The sequence below is a fragment of the Amphichorda felina genome (assembly GCF_050947745.1).
Source record: "Amphichorda felina strain 45539 chromosome Unknown scaffold_1, whole genome shotgun sequence".
In the NCBI taxonomy this organism is placed as follows: Eukaryota; Fungi; Ascomycota; class Sordariomycetes; order Hypocreales; family Bionectriaceae; genus Amphichorda; species Amphichorda felina.
The window spans coordinates 3,578,568-3,595,642 of record NW_028145049.1 but is presented as its reverse complement, the minus strand read 5'-3'; the positions used below and the strand labels follow the sequence as shown (position 1 = coordinate 3,595,642).

Sequence of the window (17,075 nt, the reverse complement as noted above, 5' to 3'; positions counted from 1 at the left end):
TTCTGTGTATGCCATTGTGCGTTAGCATGCTAATAGCCGCGGAAATGGAAGGGCTTTGATAGCTTCAGTCAAAAATTGACGTTCAGTGAAGATGTGACCACAGGTAGCCAAAAAAAAAATTGGCTCGTTCGGAATTGCAGAATTCTTAAAAAAGAATGCCATCATGTCAAGAATGCTCGGAAGTATAAAATACCAGTACTTACGGTGACAAGAGACGCAGCGCGTCTGGTCTACTACCTAGGCATTGATGCCAGGCACGAGGAGTGGCAAGATGATGTGTGGTAAAAGATTGGGAATTTGTGCCATTTGTACCCCAGAAGTGGGATTCGGTGGCAGTTTTCCCGACCCGAGAATACCCAGACAGATGGTTGACAAAAAAAAGCGAGACACCAAATCGACTCCATTGTACGGAGTACGGATATGGTACTAATGTAACATACCTCCACTACATAGTGAAGCAAATTCATACACGAAATTATACACATAAATATACATACAACTGCGAGTAGTAAAGTGGATTAGTGATTCTTTCCTTAGCACAAGGGGTATTTTGATCAAAAGCTCCGTTGCCGAGCATCTCAACAGATCTGTACACGTCCCCCCAACTTGAAGGCTGCCAAACATACGCCAGAAACAAACAATGTAATCCCGCTGCTCTACTACACCACCATGGCCCCGTTGAGCCCCACCGCGTCGACCCGGTTCACGAGCTTCTTCATGTTGGTCCAGTCCTCGTGCTTCAGACCCTCCTTGCCCCCCAGCCCGCTGCCCACCTCGAACACCGTCAGGGACCCGTCGATACCTCCCGTAGCCAAGCGCTTGCCGTCGCTGGGCTCCCACGCTACCTTGTTCAGGCTCTTTGACAGGAATGTCCGCCCATCTTGGCGGGCGCTGGGCGATATCCTCGATACCGGCTCCTCCGTCTCCACCGCAATGTCCCAGAGCTCGAGCCAGCCCGCTCCGTCCACGAGCGCAAAGACGCTGGGCTTGACGGGCGACCAGCGGGCGTCGTACACCACGTCCTCGCGCACAAAGTCGATGAGGGGCGAGATGTTGCCCGTTCCCGTCCCGACCGTCGAAGTGGCCGCTGGCGCGCGAACCTTCCACAGCTTGACGCTCCAGTCCAGCGACGACGAGATGACTAGGTCTCCCAGATCCACGGGGCCCTTGGCGGGATGGAAGTCCACCGACATGACGGGCGCCGTGTGCCCCTTGTAGGCGATCTTCTTGTCCACGCCCGCCTTTGCGCCCGCGCGGTCGTACCGGTGGCATGGGAAGATTGTGCCCTCCTCGCTTCCCACGAGGAAGAAGGTCGGATCCGTTTGGGGGAACGACATGCATGTCGGGCTGACGTCTTCCACGACGACCTTGGCCTGTGTCGGGTTCTTGAGCTCCAAGAGCTCCTGCGGCTGGGCAAACACATCCATGCTCCAGCCGCAGACAACACCGTCCGTCGAGCAGGAGATGATGTTGTTGGCGTTTTGCGTGCCGACAATGTCCACCGAGTAGATGGGGTGGGCGTGGCCGTAGCCGGTCAACGGTGTCTTCTGGACGGGCGCCGCCTTTGCTCGCGTGTCCCACAGCAGGACCTGGCCACTGTAGGATCCGCCGACAATCAGGTTCGGGTGATATGGTGAGAACTTGGCGGTGAGAATGTCGGATTGCGCCGTAAAGACGTACTCGGGCCGGTCGTGCATGTGAGTGTTCCATACTTGGACGAGGCCATCAGGTTCGTGGGGGGCTGTCGGGTTCTTGGTGTATGAGGCGAGTAGCAGCTCGCTGAACTTGGGTGAGAAGTCAATTCCACTGATCATTCGCTTCTTAGACCATCGTTCGTCGTGAAATTGAGCCACCTCCTTTATCCTGTGCTTTCCGCGCCCCCCCGTGTTGCCAGTCTCCTCGTCCTCGTCGTCGACATCCTGGCCTTGCAGCGCATAGTCGGTGAGGATATCGTATGTCTCCTGGTCGAACGCCCTCTCAATCACCTTGGTCGACTTCTCCAAAAAGTCCACGAAATCTTCGGACTGATATACGGCGTCAATCTCCTCGGTAGTAAGGTCTCGCGACGGGAAGTTCATCGCCACCGTCGAGTTCGCTGCCATGACGCCATCTGTGACAAACTCCTTGGCGGCCTTGAGTTCCTCCTCAACCTCCCCCCGAATCCTTTGTCGTAGCTCTTCCTCCCGGTCTCTCTCCCTCCTGCTCATCCTCTTGCTGGGCGTGGAAGTTGTTCCAGGTATATCATCTCCATCCGAGAAGCCGGACTGCGCCCTCGACCTGCTAGGTCCCGTCCATTCCTCTGTCGTCTGGACGCCCTTGCTGTAGGAGAAGACCTCTTTGACGGGCGAAGGGGGGCACTCGTAGACGGTCGTCAGGGGAGCTGTGCTCAGGGCGATCGGTTGGACGGGGGCGGCCGGCGTGCTGGGTGCGACAGGAACTTCCGAGGTGACATTGCTCAGCTCTCCAAGGCTCAGCACGCTGCTCGGTCTGCTGCCCCGAGGCCCTCCAGGGGAGCCGACACCACCACTCGTTGACCCCGGTCGACTCTCGCCTAGCAGGTCATTGATGATGGTTTCGATCTGACGGCGGTTATCGGCTCTGGAAGCTGTCGGAAGCTTAAACTAGGAGAGGGATGGAGAGTTAGCGAGCTGTTCTAAGCCCAGGGCGGGCGAGAAAAGGAGTAACCAACGTCGGCAGCAGCCCCTAGGCTGGAGCGGCCAGCGCTTGCTTGGTTAGCACGGAGCTCTCGCTGCCGCTTAAGCTCGGCGAGCTTAGCTGTCTTTGCGATGATCTCCTCTCGACGTTGCTGCATCGTTCTGGCTAAAGTCCCATGCCGGGACGGGCAGCAGGCCAAGTCGTCTTCACTCGTCAGGTGTTGGGCTAGACGTCCGATAACACAGGGGTAAAAGAAAACTAGGTATCGTAGGGAAGCTTATGGTAAATTCCGAGTTGGAAAATTGCAGGCTTGCTCAGTACCGGGAAGCAATACAGAAGGCCAACGTGAAATCAAGCTGTTGAATGTTTCAAGGAGTGATGCGCGCCCTCGATGCGCGTGGCTTTACTCGTACAAGGGAGCTCCACCCAACTGGCTGCCATCCATCCGTCTGTTCGGCGTCAGGATCCTGGAGGGTTCACGTGATTCCCCTCGTGGCAGCCACGGCTCTCTCAACTGTATCCTGCTTTCGTACCAGAAGGGGGCCATTGACGGTCCCGGACCTAAAGTGCTATGTAAAATGATTCGCTGGTTTCTAATTCTCGATCAACGTATGGTCATGAATATACTTTCAACCACATGCCGACGAGGAAATGCAAGGAATGTGGCGGTGCTGTGAGGTGTGGCGGCGCGGCAATGGTGCAGTTGGTCTGGAAAAACTGCGACTTTTCCCGAGAGCTTTGAAATCTTGCAACCTCCAGCCCAACGCCCGCAACTCCCTCGACTCACCTGGACAGGGCCAATTGACAGCGATTGTCTGGTCCCGTATTCCGCCTCCGTCGTCCATCTCAATTCCAACCCATCCGATTGCCGCGCGCCCGACCGAACCGCGACGATGTCGACCGGAGTCAACGTGAGTGCATTCTGCCTCGACCCTGCGCTCGCCGACCATCTCGCCCACGGCGGACATGCGCATCCCCCTTCGCGCCGCCGACCAGGCTTGCCGGCGCTCTATAGTGTACCACGGAGCTAATTGGCTTTCATCATCTAGGTTCTTCGGTGGTCCGCCCTCGCCTTTGGCGTCTTCTACGGCTTCTCCCACCAGCGGACGATAAGGCAAACCCAGAAGGCCGAGCACGACGAGCATGAGTGGGAGCAGAAGCAGAAGGTGATAGACCAGGCCAAGGCCGAGTGGGCGAAGAAGACGAGCCCCCCGGCTGCTGCGTCGGCTGATGATGGTACGTCGCGATCCGCCCATTGCGTCTCTGCTTGCGACCAAAGCGAGCGGACAGCACCGACCGATGGGAACCCCCAAGACCCATGGGCCGACATAACTAACCCCCTTTGATAGCCGTGTTCAACCCCGAAGACCCCAAGTTCGATCTCGAGAAGCTGCTGCTGAAGGTGTCCGAGCAGAAGGCCTAAATTGGAGCGCCGAGAGGGGACGATCAGTTCTGGGGGAAGCGCGGTAGATGGCATGGGTGATGAAATATTGGATGAGGAGCCGCACGGCTCCGTGGCGAGAGAAGGGGATCTCTGGCGCCCCGTGGAGGCACCATCGAATTCAACGGCGGTCTCGCTGTATCATTGTGACTGCCAACGGCGGCACTGCATAGATTTTCCTTGGGTTCCTGTTCCTGTAGCACAGGTGTAAAATACAACCTTTAGACCATGTTCAAGTCCCTCGAGTGTCGATACCCGAGTCGTTGCGAATCGTGAATTCGGACTCGGGCTTGAGTCGCCCTCGGTAGTTTGTGATTAGCCATTCGGGTATAATATGTCTCTCATGTCCATGGTGCCCACAGACAAAGCCAGATTTCGTCATATAACCACACATGATGGAGCAACACAGTTGCATAAAGAAGATATGAGCACCCTGACCTTTCAATAGCTTTATGCCCAAGCTGTTCTTGCATTGCGCTTTGTCTTCTCGGTCAAGACACTTCATCCATGATGTGTTAGCAAACAGTGTCATTCGCAGGGTAAACGGGTAAACCGTGGGTCAACCTCCCCCTCAACTACCGGGCCCCCTTAGCACGACAGGCGCGCGCACGGCTGGCCCCACAAAAACGAAACGGCGTCAGTCCAAGCTCCAAGCTGTCCTCACTGGCACCACACTTGCGGTCCTGTGCCTTTGTTGGAGAGAACCATCGACCATCCAAACCCTCGGCCAAAGGCACAGCACCGCGTCGCCGTCACCCACCGTCACAATGGCGGCCGAAACCAAGGGTGTCGTCTCCGGGGCCACCGCGAAGAACTCGAGGACCCTTTTGAGAGTCGTCATTCTCTGTTTCATTGCCAGCGCTGCCATTGCCAGTCGCCTCTTCTCCGTCATTCGTAAGTGGCTTCTTGGCTAGCTGCTGCTCTCTCCAGGCTCAACCGCTCCCCGAGCATCGTGCTCCTGGGCGCATTGCAAGATCCTCACGCTGACATCCTTATTCTGTGCAGGTTTTGAGAGTATTATTCACGAATGTTGGTCAAACTCCGGAATTGACGAACTTGCCGTGCACGTGCTGACCCTTTCCAGTCGATCCGTGGTTCAACTTCCGAGCTACCAAGTACCTCGTTGCGAACGGCTTCTACAAGTTCTGGGACTGGTTCGATGACCGAACATGGCATCCTCTCGGTCGTGTGACCGGAGGTACGCTCTACCCGGGCCTGATGGTCACCAGCGGTGTCATCTACCATGCCCTCCGAGCTCTCACTATCCCCATCGACATTCGAAACATTTGCGTGCTCCTCGCGCCCGCCTTCTCCGGTCTGACAGCCTTTGCCGCCTATCTCCTTACCAACGAGATGACCACCTCGCCGTCGGCCGGTCTCCTCGCCGCGGCCTTCATGGGCATTGCCCCCGGCTACATCTCGCGATCCGTCGCGGGCAGCTACGACAATGAGGCCATCGCCATTTTCCTTCTCGTCTTCACCTTCTATCTCTGGATCAAGGCTCTCAAGCTTGGCTCCATGCTCTGGGGCGCTCTCTGCGCTCTTTTCTACGGATACATGGTGGCTTCGTGGGGCGGCTACGCCTTCATCACCTGTATCCTTCCCCTGCATGTTTTTGTCCTCATCTGCATGGGCCGCTACAGCAGCCGCCTCTACGTCAGCTACACGACATGGTATGCTCTTGGAACCTTGGCCAGCATGCAGATTCCGTTTGTCGGGTTCCTGCCTGTTAAGACCAGCGAACACATGCCCGCCCTAGGTACGATATTCTACCTGTTCCTTTCCTCCTTCAACCCATCGCTAACCAGCCTCCGTAGGCATCTTTGGCTTCGTGCAGCTTATCGGATTTATCCAATACGTGCGCTCTGCGATTTCGGGCAAGCAGTTCCAGACCTTCCTCGTGACTGTGCTTGTGGCCACCTTCGGTCTCGGCCTGGCTGGCCTGGTCGCGCTGACCTCGCTGGGCTACATTGCCCCGTGGAGCGGTCGATTCTACTCGCTGTGGGATACGGGATACGCTAAGATCCACATCCCCATCATTGCATCCGTCTCTGAGCACCAGCCTACCGCCTGGCCGGCATTCTTCTTCGACCTGAACATGCTCATCTGGCTCTTCCCCGCCGGCGTGTACCTGCTGTTCCAGGACCTCCGGGATGAGCATGTCTTTGTTGTCGTCTACGCGCTTTTTGGCAGCTACTTTGCCGGCGTCATGGTGCGACTTATGCTCACCCTGACCCCCATCGTCTGTGTCGCCGCAGCCATCGCCGCATCCCAGATCCTGGATACCTACCTCATCAAGAAGTCACCCGCCCCGGGGGCCGCCTCGTCGGCGGATTCCACTGATAAGAAGTCCAAGGGTGGCCTGAGGTCGGCCGAGAAGCCCAAGGTGGGCATCTACTCCAAGGTGTCCAAGCTGATCGTGGTTGCCGCCATGACCATCTATCTCCTCATGTTTGTCGCGCACTGCACCTGGGTTACGTCCAACGCGTACTCTTCGCCATCGGTTGTCCTTGCCAGCCGCATGCCGGACGGGAGCCAGCACATCATCGATGACTACCGTGAGGCGTATCAGTGGCTTCGCCAGAACACGGACGAGGACGCCAAGATCATGTCGTGGTGGGATTATGGCTACCAGATTGGTGGCATGGCGGACAGGCCGACTCTTGTCGACAACAACACGTGGAACAACACGCACATTGCGACGGTTGGCAAGGCCATGGCGTCGTCGGAGGAAGTCAGCTACCCCATCATGCGCCAGCACGAGGTCGACTACGTCCTGGTCGTCTTTGGAGGTCTCCTGGGCTACTCGGGAGATGACATCAACAAGTTCCTGTGGATGGTCCGAATTGCCGAGGGCATCTGGCCCGAAGAGGTCAAGGAGCGTGACTTTTTCACGGCCCGTGGCGAGTACCGCGTGGATGCTGGCGCCACTGACACCATGAAGAACAGCTTGATGTAAGTGCCTGGGACATGACATGGGTGTTTGCTCGTCATGCTAACAATATGACAGGTACAAGATGTCGTACTACAACTACCAGTCTCTGTTCCCGCCTGGCCAGGCTGCGGACAGAGTCCGTGGCGTGCGTCTGCCCGAGGAGGGCCCCGTCCTCAACACGATCGAGGAGGCTTACACGACGGAGAACTGGATCATCCGCATCTACAAGGTCAAGGACCTTGACAACGTCGGTCGCGACCACGCGGCCGTCGGGGCGTTTAACCGCGGCCAGAAGAGGAAGGCTACTAAGAAGAGAGGCCCCCGGGTGCTGCGCGTGGATTAAAAGGTGGGCGGTTAGCGTGAGCAAGCAAGGAAAGCTTGGGGTATGGGAACAGCACAAAATCGCCAGGCAGTATGGTTGATATATAGAGAAAAGTGCACCGAATGTATACCACTGTATGATCTGAAACGGCGGGACCCGGCCTAGGACTCTGGTGCCACATGTGTGTGCTGATGGAAGTCACAGGACAAGATTGCCTTTGTTCGGCTGTTATTGTCTACATTCAGTCGCCATCGAGACGGAAGAACAATAGCATCTATACGCGATACCGGCCCACCTCTTCGTTTACAGACTTAGCTATGTTTTTCTTTTTTTTTTTAATGCTATTCTCTTTTTCCTCTCATACATCTATCTGTATGTCGCAGTATTTCTTAATTCCAGTACAACTTGGAGTATTCCTATCCATCTCCCCAGTTCGGCCCAGGATACGGTCGACCTCTCTTGGAAACAGGACATCCAAGACATCATCCATTGGGGCGCGCAGCCTGATTGACACAATTCAGCACTTAGGTGCCCTATCTGTTCTCGCCTACAGGGTAGAAAGTGCCCGTTTCAGTGCCCACACGCGTTGCCAGCTGGCCATCAGTCCTCGCAGCTGGCAGACAGCCCAGGGTGAAGACTGAGTGAACAGCGCTGCACGTCTCGCTCACATAACTGTGGGCGGTCATCCTGACCCTGTTCTCACCTTACGCCCACTCTGGGCCGGGACAAAAACTCCTCCCTCCTTTACTTCTCCCTCCGCCCACCTACGAACCATCTCATGAGCAATTCCGAGCCCACTGTGCTATCTCCTTGGCTTCAGATACAGCACAGCATCATGGGCCGAACCAGGGGACGGAGACGCCTGCGAGACGACGAACCTGAGATTGACCTCCTCGCCACTACCTTCAACCTTCCAACACGCCAGACCGTCCAGCGCAACGAGATGCGTGGTGCTCAGCGAGTCACCATCTCCTATGAGTCTGAGTCTGACGAGGATGACGACGAGGAAAAGGAGGACGGAGATTCATCCGACTCATTGAGTGTCTCTGATGCATATCTCTCTTCTGAAGACGAAGATGAAGAGGAGGAAGAGAGCGAGGATGATCAGCAGGAACTAACGCGACCCTATCGAGGTTCCAGCCGGTCCAAACATGCACCTCTATCCCAACCCAAACAGCCCAAAGATCAGCGATGCCTCAAGCTAAACAAGAAGGCTCATCAACCGGCTCCTAAGAGACCAACACCTACTCCACGCCGAACCCGACAGCCATCCCAGCAGCGATCTCGGTCGCGTCATGACAAACGAAGGGACTCTGGGGATGTATCATCCCTGAGGCTTGACCCTAAAACATTGTCCATCCCGTCCTCGGCTACATTTCCCCCACAGGCAATACCTCACATGCCATATGGGATGATGCCTGGATCCATTGCTCCCCAATTTTCGCAGTTCCCGATGGCCAACCCTATCCAGCCACCTCCTCCACCACCTCAGGTCTACAACCAACCACGATTTGCTTTCATCCAGGCACCAAACCCAACGCAGGCGTCTCAGCCTGCGATCCTATTTGGTGCCCATCATCCTCATTCTAGCATGGGAGGAAGGCAGAAGAAGGCGAGCAAGGAGCTAACACGAATCCAACGCGACCTTGATCAAAAGTCCGCGGCCCTTGAGAGGCATCCAGGTGACTTTTCTCTGGAAGCGGAAGTGAAGGCTCTTCAGCAGCGGCTGAACTTGACTCTTAATGAAGTCATGGGCCGGGGTCGGTCTGCCAGAACCGACAAGTCGCCCTCTGAGATGAAGAGCTCTGAGACAAAGCATCGAAGCAAGTCTGTCGGTTCTAAACAAGAGGATATTCCAGAGGCTGCTCACCAGCAAGACAAACTCCCAGCCCATCAGCCTTCCCGCCATGTTTGCTTTGGCTGCGGAAGCATTCGCTCCCGGAAATATCACGAGATGCACCCCCTGGCCCCTGGAAAGCAAAAATTCCCTAGCCTCTGCGAGGGATGTCGGGATGAGGTCCATCGGAAAGACGTGATGGATCATCACTGTCGTCACGTCTGCTTTGGCTGTGGCATATACAGATCCAAGAGCTTCCACAAGAAGCATCCGGCAAAGTCCGGAGATGCCATTTTGCCCAACTACTGTTCTCGGTGTCTGATGGAAAGACACGCCGCGGAAGAGGCTACTGTAGTCACAGATGCTTCTTCAGTCATGAATTCTGTAAGTCGACTCTCGCAGCCTCTCGCAATGAATAAACCTCTGACCCCTCCCCACAGTGTGTTGGAACTTGTGAGACAAACGGAGATGTTGTCGACAGTGTACGCGAGCAGGTTGAGGAAGTTGTTGGCGGTCATGACACATTCCACTCTCACATTGACCCTGGAAAGGCGCGCTCTGGCTCGCACTTTGACTCCAAGTCAGGAGATATCGTGGGGTCCGAGTGCTCTGATGGTTCTGGAAGCCGTCTTGCTGATCTTGGCGACAAGACTGCCAGGGTTTCCTCCGAGGCACCTTACTTCCCAACTCGAAGCCACGGGGCTTCGAAACGGCGAGCTCAGAGGAGCAGCTCGGGGATGAACGGCGCCGACCAGCCAAACAGTCCCCAGGGAGATGTTAGGAGTGCCACCCAGTACGAGCCCCCTTCTATCGAGGATGACACCGGCAGTTCCCCCAGGAATTTTGCCTCCCCATCACGGAAGTCTTCCCAGGGGGTGAATCGGGGCCCTGCTAGCGTTAGATTCTCGGATTCCCATCCTTTTGGCGAGTCTCCTCCGGAAGCTGAGGTGAATGAAGCCACCATCAGACGCGACGGAAGCCAAAAGCAAGGCCGTAGCCGAATGCACAGCAGCTCGCCGTTGATGGATTCATGTGGGAGACCCCTATCTACATCTGAGCGCCTGCGTATGAGAACCAGTCCTACCGGAACGTGGAACTCTACTCATTCATACGAGGAACATGAGTGGGAGGCAGAGCCAACTGGAAACACCCATGGAGAGTTCTTTGGTGACTCCGATCCTCCTCCGCCGCCTGCTTTCTCCAGAGGCGCCTTCAGTATGGACTCTGGCTTCAAATCCCATGCTTGGGACTGGACCAAGTTCAAGAGTGCCGAAGAAAATGCTCCACGACAGTCGCCCCCATACTGGTTCGACCAAGACGTCAGACCATCTCCCACCGAGTCTGGGCAAACCCCCAGGCAAAGCCCCAATGAGAATCTAGAGGACGACTACCCTTCGCCTCCGCCCCAGCACCCTCCACGAAGCGCCTTCAGCTCGTTCTTCGACGACGCCCCCAAGGACTACGGAGCCAGAATGAGCCAAGGCCCTCGAGGATCCCGCTCGACACCCGCCAGCCCCAGCGGTCAGACGTCCCCAGAGACCGCCCGCAATCACTAGGAAGGATTCGGCCCTCACCAGAAAGACCGCGATCACGCCCAAGGCAGCCACCGTGCCTGGCGCGCCGCCGCGTCCTCCTTCGCCTCCGCCACCACCACGGCTGGGGCCTTCTCGTGCTTCACCGACTCCACCGACGGGAGCTGCTCTGCCTCCAGCGCCAACTCGTTCTTCGCCTCCGACTCCAGTGGCGCGTCCCGAACACCCAAGGCCAACCCTTACTACACGCCCCGGGCTCGCCACTTTTCCTCGTTCCAGAGCTTCCATGAGCGTGCAGGGAAGGGGGAGTATGGCGGCGCGGCTGAGGCAGGGTACAGTGCCTGGGCCAGGGGCGTCAAGCCAGGCGACCACGTCTTTATCCCAGAGCCTATTGTCGAAGAACCAGAGTCGGCCATAAGCTCCCCCGAGAGCCATGCGCTATTCCTTGGTAAGCATACCTTCTCTCGCAACCTTGCTGAGGGAGTCAAATCTAACACGTGTGTCTGCAGAGTACGACGTGGTCCCAGTCCTCGACCTGGACCATTCCCCCCAGGAGCAAGACCCTCCCGAGGTGGAGGAGAGCAGCAGCAGCTCCGACGACGGCTCCCACCGCTGTTTCGAGATCCCCGACGAGGCCAAATCCAATGCTTCGTCGCATCACCATTGCTAGCCAAACACACAAAAAAGCTTGCTCTACGAACGAACGAAAGAAAACGACGAGAACATGACATGACATGAAGAAGAAAAGATGTCTTGGCGCCCTCGCAATGGCGCATATACGATGACATGATGGACGGCCGACGGAACAAACTTTCTTGCTCGACATTATCATTCTGTGAAACAAAGCTCGATCGATATCATGTTTGGGGTGAGAGAGAGGCGATTTCCTGACCTTTTTTTATTTTTATTTTTTTCTTTTCTTTTTTTCTTTTGTTTCCGGGTCGACAAATGGTCAGAGTATATCCATTAGCTTTGTTGTGCTTAGAGGACAGACAGACAGAGAGAGAGAGAGAGAGAGAGAGAGAGGTTGGCTGTTCATCCTGTCGTCTTTCTGAGAAACCGTTTTGGGGATTGGCTCGATGTGAGTCCAAGAAGATAAAAAAAAAAGGGGAGGTGGCATATTGCAAATGCCTCGGTGGTAACCCCCGGATAGATATCTGGGGATGATGTCGACGGAGCCAATCATCATTGTAACGACCGCGAGACGAGAGAGCACATCTGTCCCGTCAGTGGGCTATCTCTACCGTGAAAACATCATGTTCTGGGCAACGCGAAAAGGGGAGATGAGATGTTACCCTACATCATGGCGCGCTGAAGAGTCTGGCGATGGTCTTCATGTACCTGGTAGTCACATGGAACTATAGTGCTTTCCATACCAAACAGAGTGACAAATCATTTCACGTAGTCAATTCTCTTGATCTGCATTCTCGCTGCTTTTCACGTGGTATCTGGCACCTCCAGCCGTCATCATGCGCCCTGTATCCCATACCTCGTACTCAAACCATCCGGTCCACATTCCTTCATTGTTCTATGAACAGCCACTGGCAAAAAAGAAACCCTCCCCCCTCCACATGCTTCGAGGCCCATCGTGGCCCCCTACTGACCAAGTACCTCAGAGCGCCTGCTCACGGCTTGCGAGAATGTTCGACGTAGGCAGCCCACTGGCCGGGGAAGCCCTCCTTGAGGCCTGGATCATCCTCGCCTGCAAGAGCTCTACCGCCTCCTGCCTCCTCGCCTCGAACGCGCGGCTGTTGTCGCGCTCGCGCTCTATACTCTGCTGCCGCCTGAGCAGGTCATCCTCAGCATCGCCCCTCCTCCGCTTCTTCTCGGCACCGTCACGCATGCGTCTCTCGGTCTTCTGGCACGCACTGTCCAGCTTCTGCGCAATCTCCAGCGGTGCCAGCTCCAGGGGCTGGTCGGGGTTCTCGCGAGGCCTTGACGAAGCGCCCCAGAAGCACCGGAATATCAGGGCGGTCTGGTTGTTAATGTTCGGGTTGCCCCAGATGGTGAGGTCGTCGCCGTCGTGCAACTGTGTCCAGTACCGCGAGGGTCCACCGGGGTTCTTGGGCTCGTCTGATGGGAGACTGTGACCGTTGATTCGGATACCGAGGGTTGCCTTTGTCGATATCCAGAAAGCGTACGAGTCTTCGTCACCCGCCGATTGCCGCGACCACGGATGGGGCACCTTGGCGGGATCGTATCCATCCTTCCACAGCATGATCTTGAAGGCAAACTTGGGCACCTTAGGCTCAGTTTGTGGCTTGTAGACCTCTGTGTTGTCGGGATGCCGACCAAAAGAGACGAGAGAGTCAGTGATGGGGAATGAAATCTGGCCTACGCAGGAGTGGGGTTGTGACTCGATGATTCCAACAGCCCTGTTCGCTGTGCTGTCTTTCCGTACGGGCACAACAATCTGCGGATCGGGTGGTAGCGTGTCAGGTAGAGTCTCTTCATCCACGGGAATCGCTGTAGGAGGGAACTCGACAGGGGTGGCTGTTGGGGTCACCCTGCGGTCATCGCGGCGGAGGCCAACCTGGGTCTGGAGGAGGCTGGGCGCATTATGAGTGGCCGACGCCGAAGTGGACGGGAAATACTTCATCGCCAGCTCCCATAGGGGTGTCATGCCGGGTCCGAACATTTCTCTCCTGTCCCGTGCCGCCTGCTGGAAGGCGTCGAGCTGAAGTTGGGTCATCTCCGGGTAGTTCAGATGCCAGGTCGACCGGTCTTGCTCCCAGTAGATAACCTTGTCAACTGCCCCGTCTATTTGACGGCCGGACCCTAATCTCCTGACCTGAGGCATGCAGGCCAACAGCTTGGCCTCCTCCATGCCGTCCCCCGATAGCTCCTCGATGTTAAGCTCCGACTTGAGCCGTTTCATAACCGGCTTGTCGGGTGGCGTGTTCTCATCGTACTCGTCGCTGGTGTCGTGGGGAGGCGGTTTCCTCTTGCTCGCGTTGAAGTCCATCGAGTAGGGAAGTGGTGCTGGAGGCTCCCGGCCAGGCTTCTCATGGGCCCCGAGACTTTGCGAGGCGACGTTCTCCACGAGGCTCTGCAGCTGATCAGAAGATTGGTTCTGGTCGATGGAGACGGTCATCTGGCGGTTGGTCTGTCGGTATGTGCGGGTCCCTGCCGGTGTTGACGATAACCCCGAATCATATTCATCCTCATGGGAGTCGAGAATCTCCGTCTCACGCATACTGACCGGAAGATTCAGGATATCGTCCGGTATCGCGCCTGAGCTCCCAATCGCCGAGACACCGACCTCGCCAAATAAGCGCTGGGGCTGTGACGGATGTCTCCCCCCAGTGTCATTATTCTCCTTTTCCGATTCCTCGCCCATAGAATCGCTCACCCTATCCTCTTCCTCATTCCAACCTTGCTGCTGCGAATAGGCAACCAGGTCCTCGCCGTCTGTGATCTCGTCGTACGACTGCGATGCATCTATTATGGACCCGTCACCTCCTAGCCAGGGGTGTGTATCCAACTCGACAGTGGTCGCCCTGTTCTCGGGTCTCCTCTGCAACATGCGGGAAAGGAAATCAATGCCCCTCTCCGAGACTCCGTACCGCTGGAGAGGGGTGATGTTTAACCTTGTCGTCATGATCTTATGCAGGAGTTCCGAGTAGCTAATCCCGGACTTAACGGGATAGGGCGGTGACGTCGTCAGGGAGTAGAACAAGACACCGCCAAGGGACCAGATATCCACAGCATGGCTGTATCTCTGGCCTGGCATGCGCCGCATCTTCTGGCCCCGGTTGCGGAACCCGTTGTCGTCGTACTCGGCGTACTCGGTATAGACCTCAGGGGCACAGTACAACAGCGTGCCACAGAAGGTTCTGAGAAATGTCTGCTCGGTGTCCACCATCTTGGACAGGCCAAAGTCAGTTAGCTTGACCTCGAGGGGGTCCAGTGAGCTGATGAGGATGTTGTCTGGCTTGACGTCCCGATGGGTGATATTGTTCTTGTGCAGATACTCGAGTGCTCCGAGAAGCTGTTTCGACATGGCCTGTACCATGTCCTCCGAGAGTGGGCCATGGTCTGCAATGGCCTTCCCCAGGTCTCCCCCAGAGACGTATTCCATGATGATGATGAGGAGGCGATTGTCCCAGTCGAGATTCTCTATGTACCGCACAATGTTAGGCTGTGAGAGGTTAGCAAAACAAAACAAAAGTCCAGCTTAGGTACAGAATCCAAAGGGGTAGAATGTCGTACATGCTGCACCCTCTTCATGATATTCATCTCATTTTCCACCTTTTGATCCAGGACACCATTTTTTATGAAGCGCCGCTTCTCTAGCTCCTTTGCAGCGTACGGCATTCCGTCGTATTTGGATGTCACCTTGTACACGATGGCGAAAGCACCTTTCCCAATCGTTCCAATGCGATTGTACTTGCCCGAGCCGTTCCACTCCCGACGCATGGTGTTTGGCAACTCCTTGCGCTTGGACGGGGACCTGGCCTGCTGCGTGATCTCGCCACCCTCGACCTCCCCTCGTGGGTTTACCAGTGGTTTTCCCGGCGTCTTGAATATGTCGACAGGTCCGCCATTAGCCGGGGCCGGAGCCGGAGCCGGGGCCGGGTCATTGCGAGTTGGCAGGCCGTGGAGGGCAAAGTACTCGGCAACCCTGGTATGGAAGATCTCGGCGTACTCATCCTCACGGCGAGGGATGCGGACACGGAAAGTCAGGTCGTGAAGCTCCTGGTGGAGGTATATCTTGATGACGGCGCCGGAGGTAAGCACCCACTTGTGGATGGGCGGCTCCCCGGTGTTGTCCTTGACCTTGGCGCGGGAGGTGAGGAGGCGGCCGTCGACAAAGGTGCCGTTGGTGGACTGGTCCTCAACCAAGATGTTGTTGTACTCGTTTATGTAGATGCGGAAGTGGATATTGCTGACGCGCTTCAGGGGGTCGTTGGCGAAGACGACATCGCACCTGGCGGGGTTGCGACCAAAGGTGAAGCCGGCAGCATAGTTCTTGATCTGGGAGGAAAGGCGCAGGATGATGGCGTAGTTGCCATGGCCGCTGGGGTTGGAGTCGAAGTTTTTGGCATTGTCCTCGAGGTCGTAGTTGGGCTCGACGACGTCGGCGTCATCCTTTCCTATGATGAAGGGCGAGCCCTCGAGGGCGAGGCGCTGAACCTCTTGGCGCGACGACTTGGAGGTGGGGTAGAGGATGCAGAGGATGTCGGAGATGTCATCGTCGGAGAAGCCCGAGTTCTGCTTGTTTTCGCGGCGAGGGTCGAGGACAGTCTGGGTCGCTACCGGGGTGGTTCAAGTCAGCGATGGGGATCATGGGAGGGAGCTTCATGAGGCGAACCTTGGGTGGGCTCTTCGCCGTCCATTGGGAGCGACCCCTCGTGGGAGCGGCGAGCAAATGTTGGCGGCTGCTGTACGTGCTGGCCAGTTGAAGGCTGCACCGCTCACGTCACACGATGACCGAAGCTGTATTCGTGGACTGTGAACAGGCAAGCCAGAGGATGCCTTGAGGACCAAGGCAGGGCAGAGGGGGTTGGGGGAGGCGGGACACTAGGACAAGCTACTTTGCGCTGAAGGATGCATCTGAAGGAAACAGAAATACGGCGAAGCAGGGGAAGCAGAGACAAATATGATGGGGGAAGAGCGTTGGAAAAGTCGAGTCGCCTGCAAAAGAAACGAGTTGATGTGTTGACGTGGGTGAACGTGGGTGAACGTGGGTTGCCCAGTGGACGTGATCGTAGACGTGGGTTCCAGGTTGGGGACGTGGGTTGGACGTGGGTTGGACGTGGGTTGATAGGTCGACAATTACAGCAGGTTCCAGGTTGGCGATCGCCTGGGCCGTGGCGGGGTCTGCACTGCTGCACTGCTGAGGTCCACTGCTGCAGCCCTGCAGCGCGCCCCCAGGGCCCCAGGCCCCCAGCATCGTCACCACCTATGTACCTATCCACCACACCATCTCACACATCTCACCCATCACACACGCCTCTCCCCATATTACCTTGCACGTTCTTACGTTGCACCCGCTCTCCCGCCTGTGTTACTTTTTCTTTTTCTTCTCCTTTCTTTTTTTTTTTCTTTTTGCACAAACACGTGAGGCGACCATCGGTTGTTCTAACATGCAAGTAATCTCTTTGGAACAGAATCATGCTGGCGACATCCAGCCAGTACCTAACGTATGCCCTAGTTAGGTGGTGCTACCAGGTAACCCATCAAGACAGCAGCAGCGAGCAATACCTTATATATCTATCAACCATGATGATCCAGCATCGCGCCGCACATATCAAGCACTAAGCAAACCGTTGCCTTTCGAGGCATTCCCAAACAACGCCTCCATTCGTATATAATGCATCCCATGCTCTTTGGGTTTTCTCTGTCCCTCA

General features: G+C 56.3%; 5 protein-coding genes across 5 annotated transcripts; 3 read left to right on the top strand and 2 right to left on the bottom strand.

The window, feature by feature from the left end:
• Nucleotides 1–659: 659 nt before the first annotated feature.
• ACO1O0_001167 (WD40-repeat-containing domain protein) lies at nt 660–2,812 on the bottom strand (the record flags this gene model as incomplete). Its single annotated transcript, XM_083190658.1, has 2 exons — nt 660–2,621; nt 2,690–2,812. 2 exons carry the CDS (start codon nt 2,810–2,812, stop codon nt 660–662), a joined length of 2,085 nt encoding a protein of 694 aa, XP_083054517.1.
• Nucleotides 2,813–3,548: 736 nt separating this feature from the next.
• TIM11 (F1F0 ATP synthase subunit e) lies at nt 3,549–4,078 on the top strand (the record flags this gene model as incomplete). The annotated part of the gene is made up of 3 exons (XM_083190657.1): nt 3,549–3,566; nt 3,705–3,891; nt 4,005–4,078. 3 exons carry the CDS (start codon nt 3,549–3,551, stop codon nt 4,076–4,078), a joined length of 279 nt encoding a protein of 92 aa, XP_083054516.1.
• A 785-nt stretch (nt 4,079–4,863) lies between these two features.
• Nucleotides 4,864–7,374, top strand: STT3 (dolichyl-diphosphooligosaccharide--protein glycosyltransferase subunit STT3; the record flags this gene model as incomplete). The annotated part of the gene is made up of 4 exons (XM_083190656.1): nt 4,864–4,990; nt 5,181–5,855; nt 5,914–7,051; nt 7,107–7,374. The coding sequence occupies 4 exons, from the start codon at nt 4,864–4,866 to the stop codon at nt 7,372–7,374; spliced, it is 2,208 nt and encodes a 735-aa protein (XP_083054515.1).
• An 814-nt stretch (nt 7,375–8,188) lies between these two features.
• On the top strand, nt 8,189–11,392 carry ACO1O0_001164 (uncharacterized protein; the record flags this gene model as incomplete). The annotated part of the gene is made up of 4 exons (XM_083190655.1): nt 8,189–9,574; nt 9,631–10,711; nt 10,772–11,170; nt 11,232–11,392. 4 exons carry the CDS (start codon nt 8,189–8,191, stop codon nt 11,390–11,392), a joined length of 3,027 nt encoding a protein of 1,008 aa, XP_083054514.1.
• A 942-nt stretch (nt 11,393–12,334) lies between these two features.
• RAD53 (serine/threonine-protein kinase) lies at nt 12,335–16,061 on the bottom strand (the record flags this gene model as incomplete). The annotated part of the gene is made up of 3 exons (XM_083190654.1): nt 12,335–14,863; nt 14,935–15,977; nt 16,037–16,061. The coding sequence occupies 3 exons, from the start codon at nt 16,059–16,061 to the stop codon at nt 12,335–12,337; spliced, it is 3,597 nt and encodes a 1,198-aa protein (XP_083054513.1).
• Nucleotides 16,062–17,075: the final 1,014 nt, after the last annotated feature.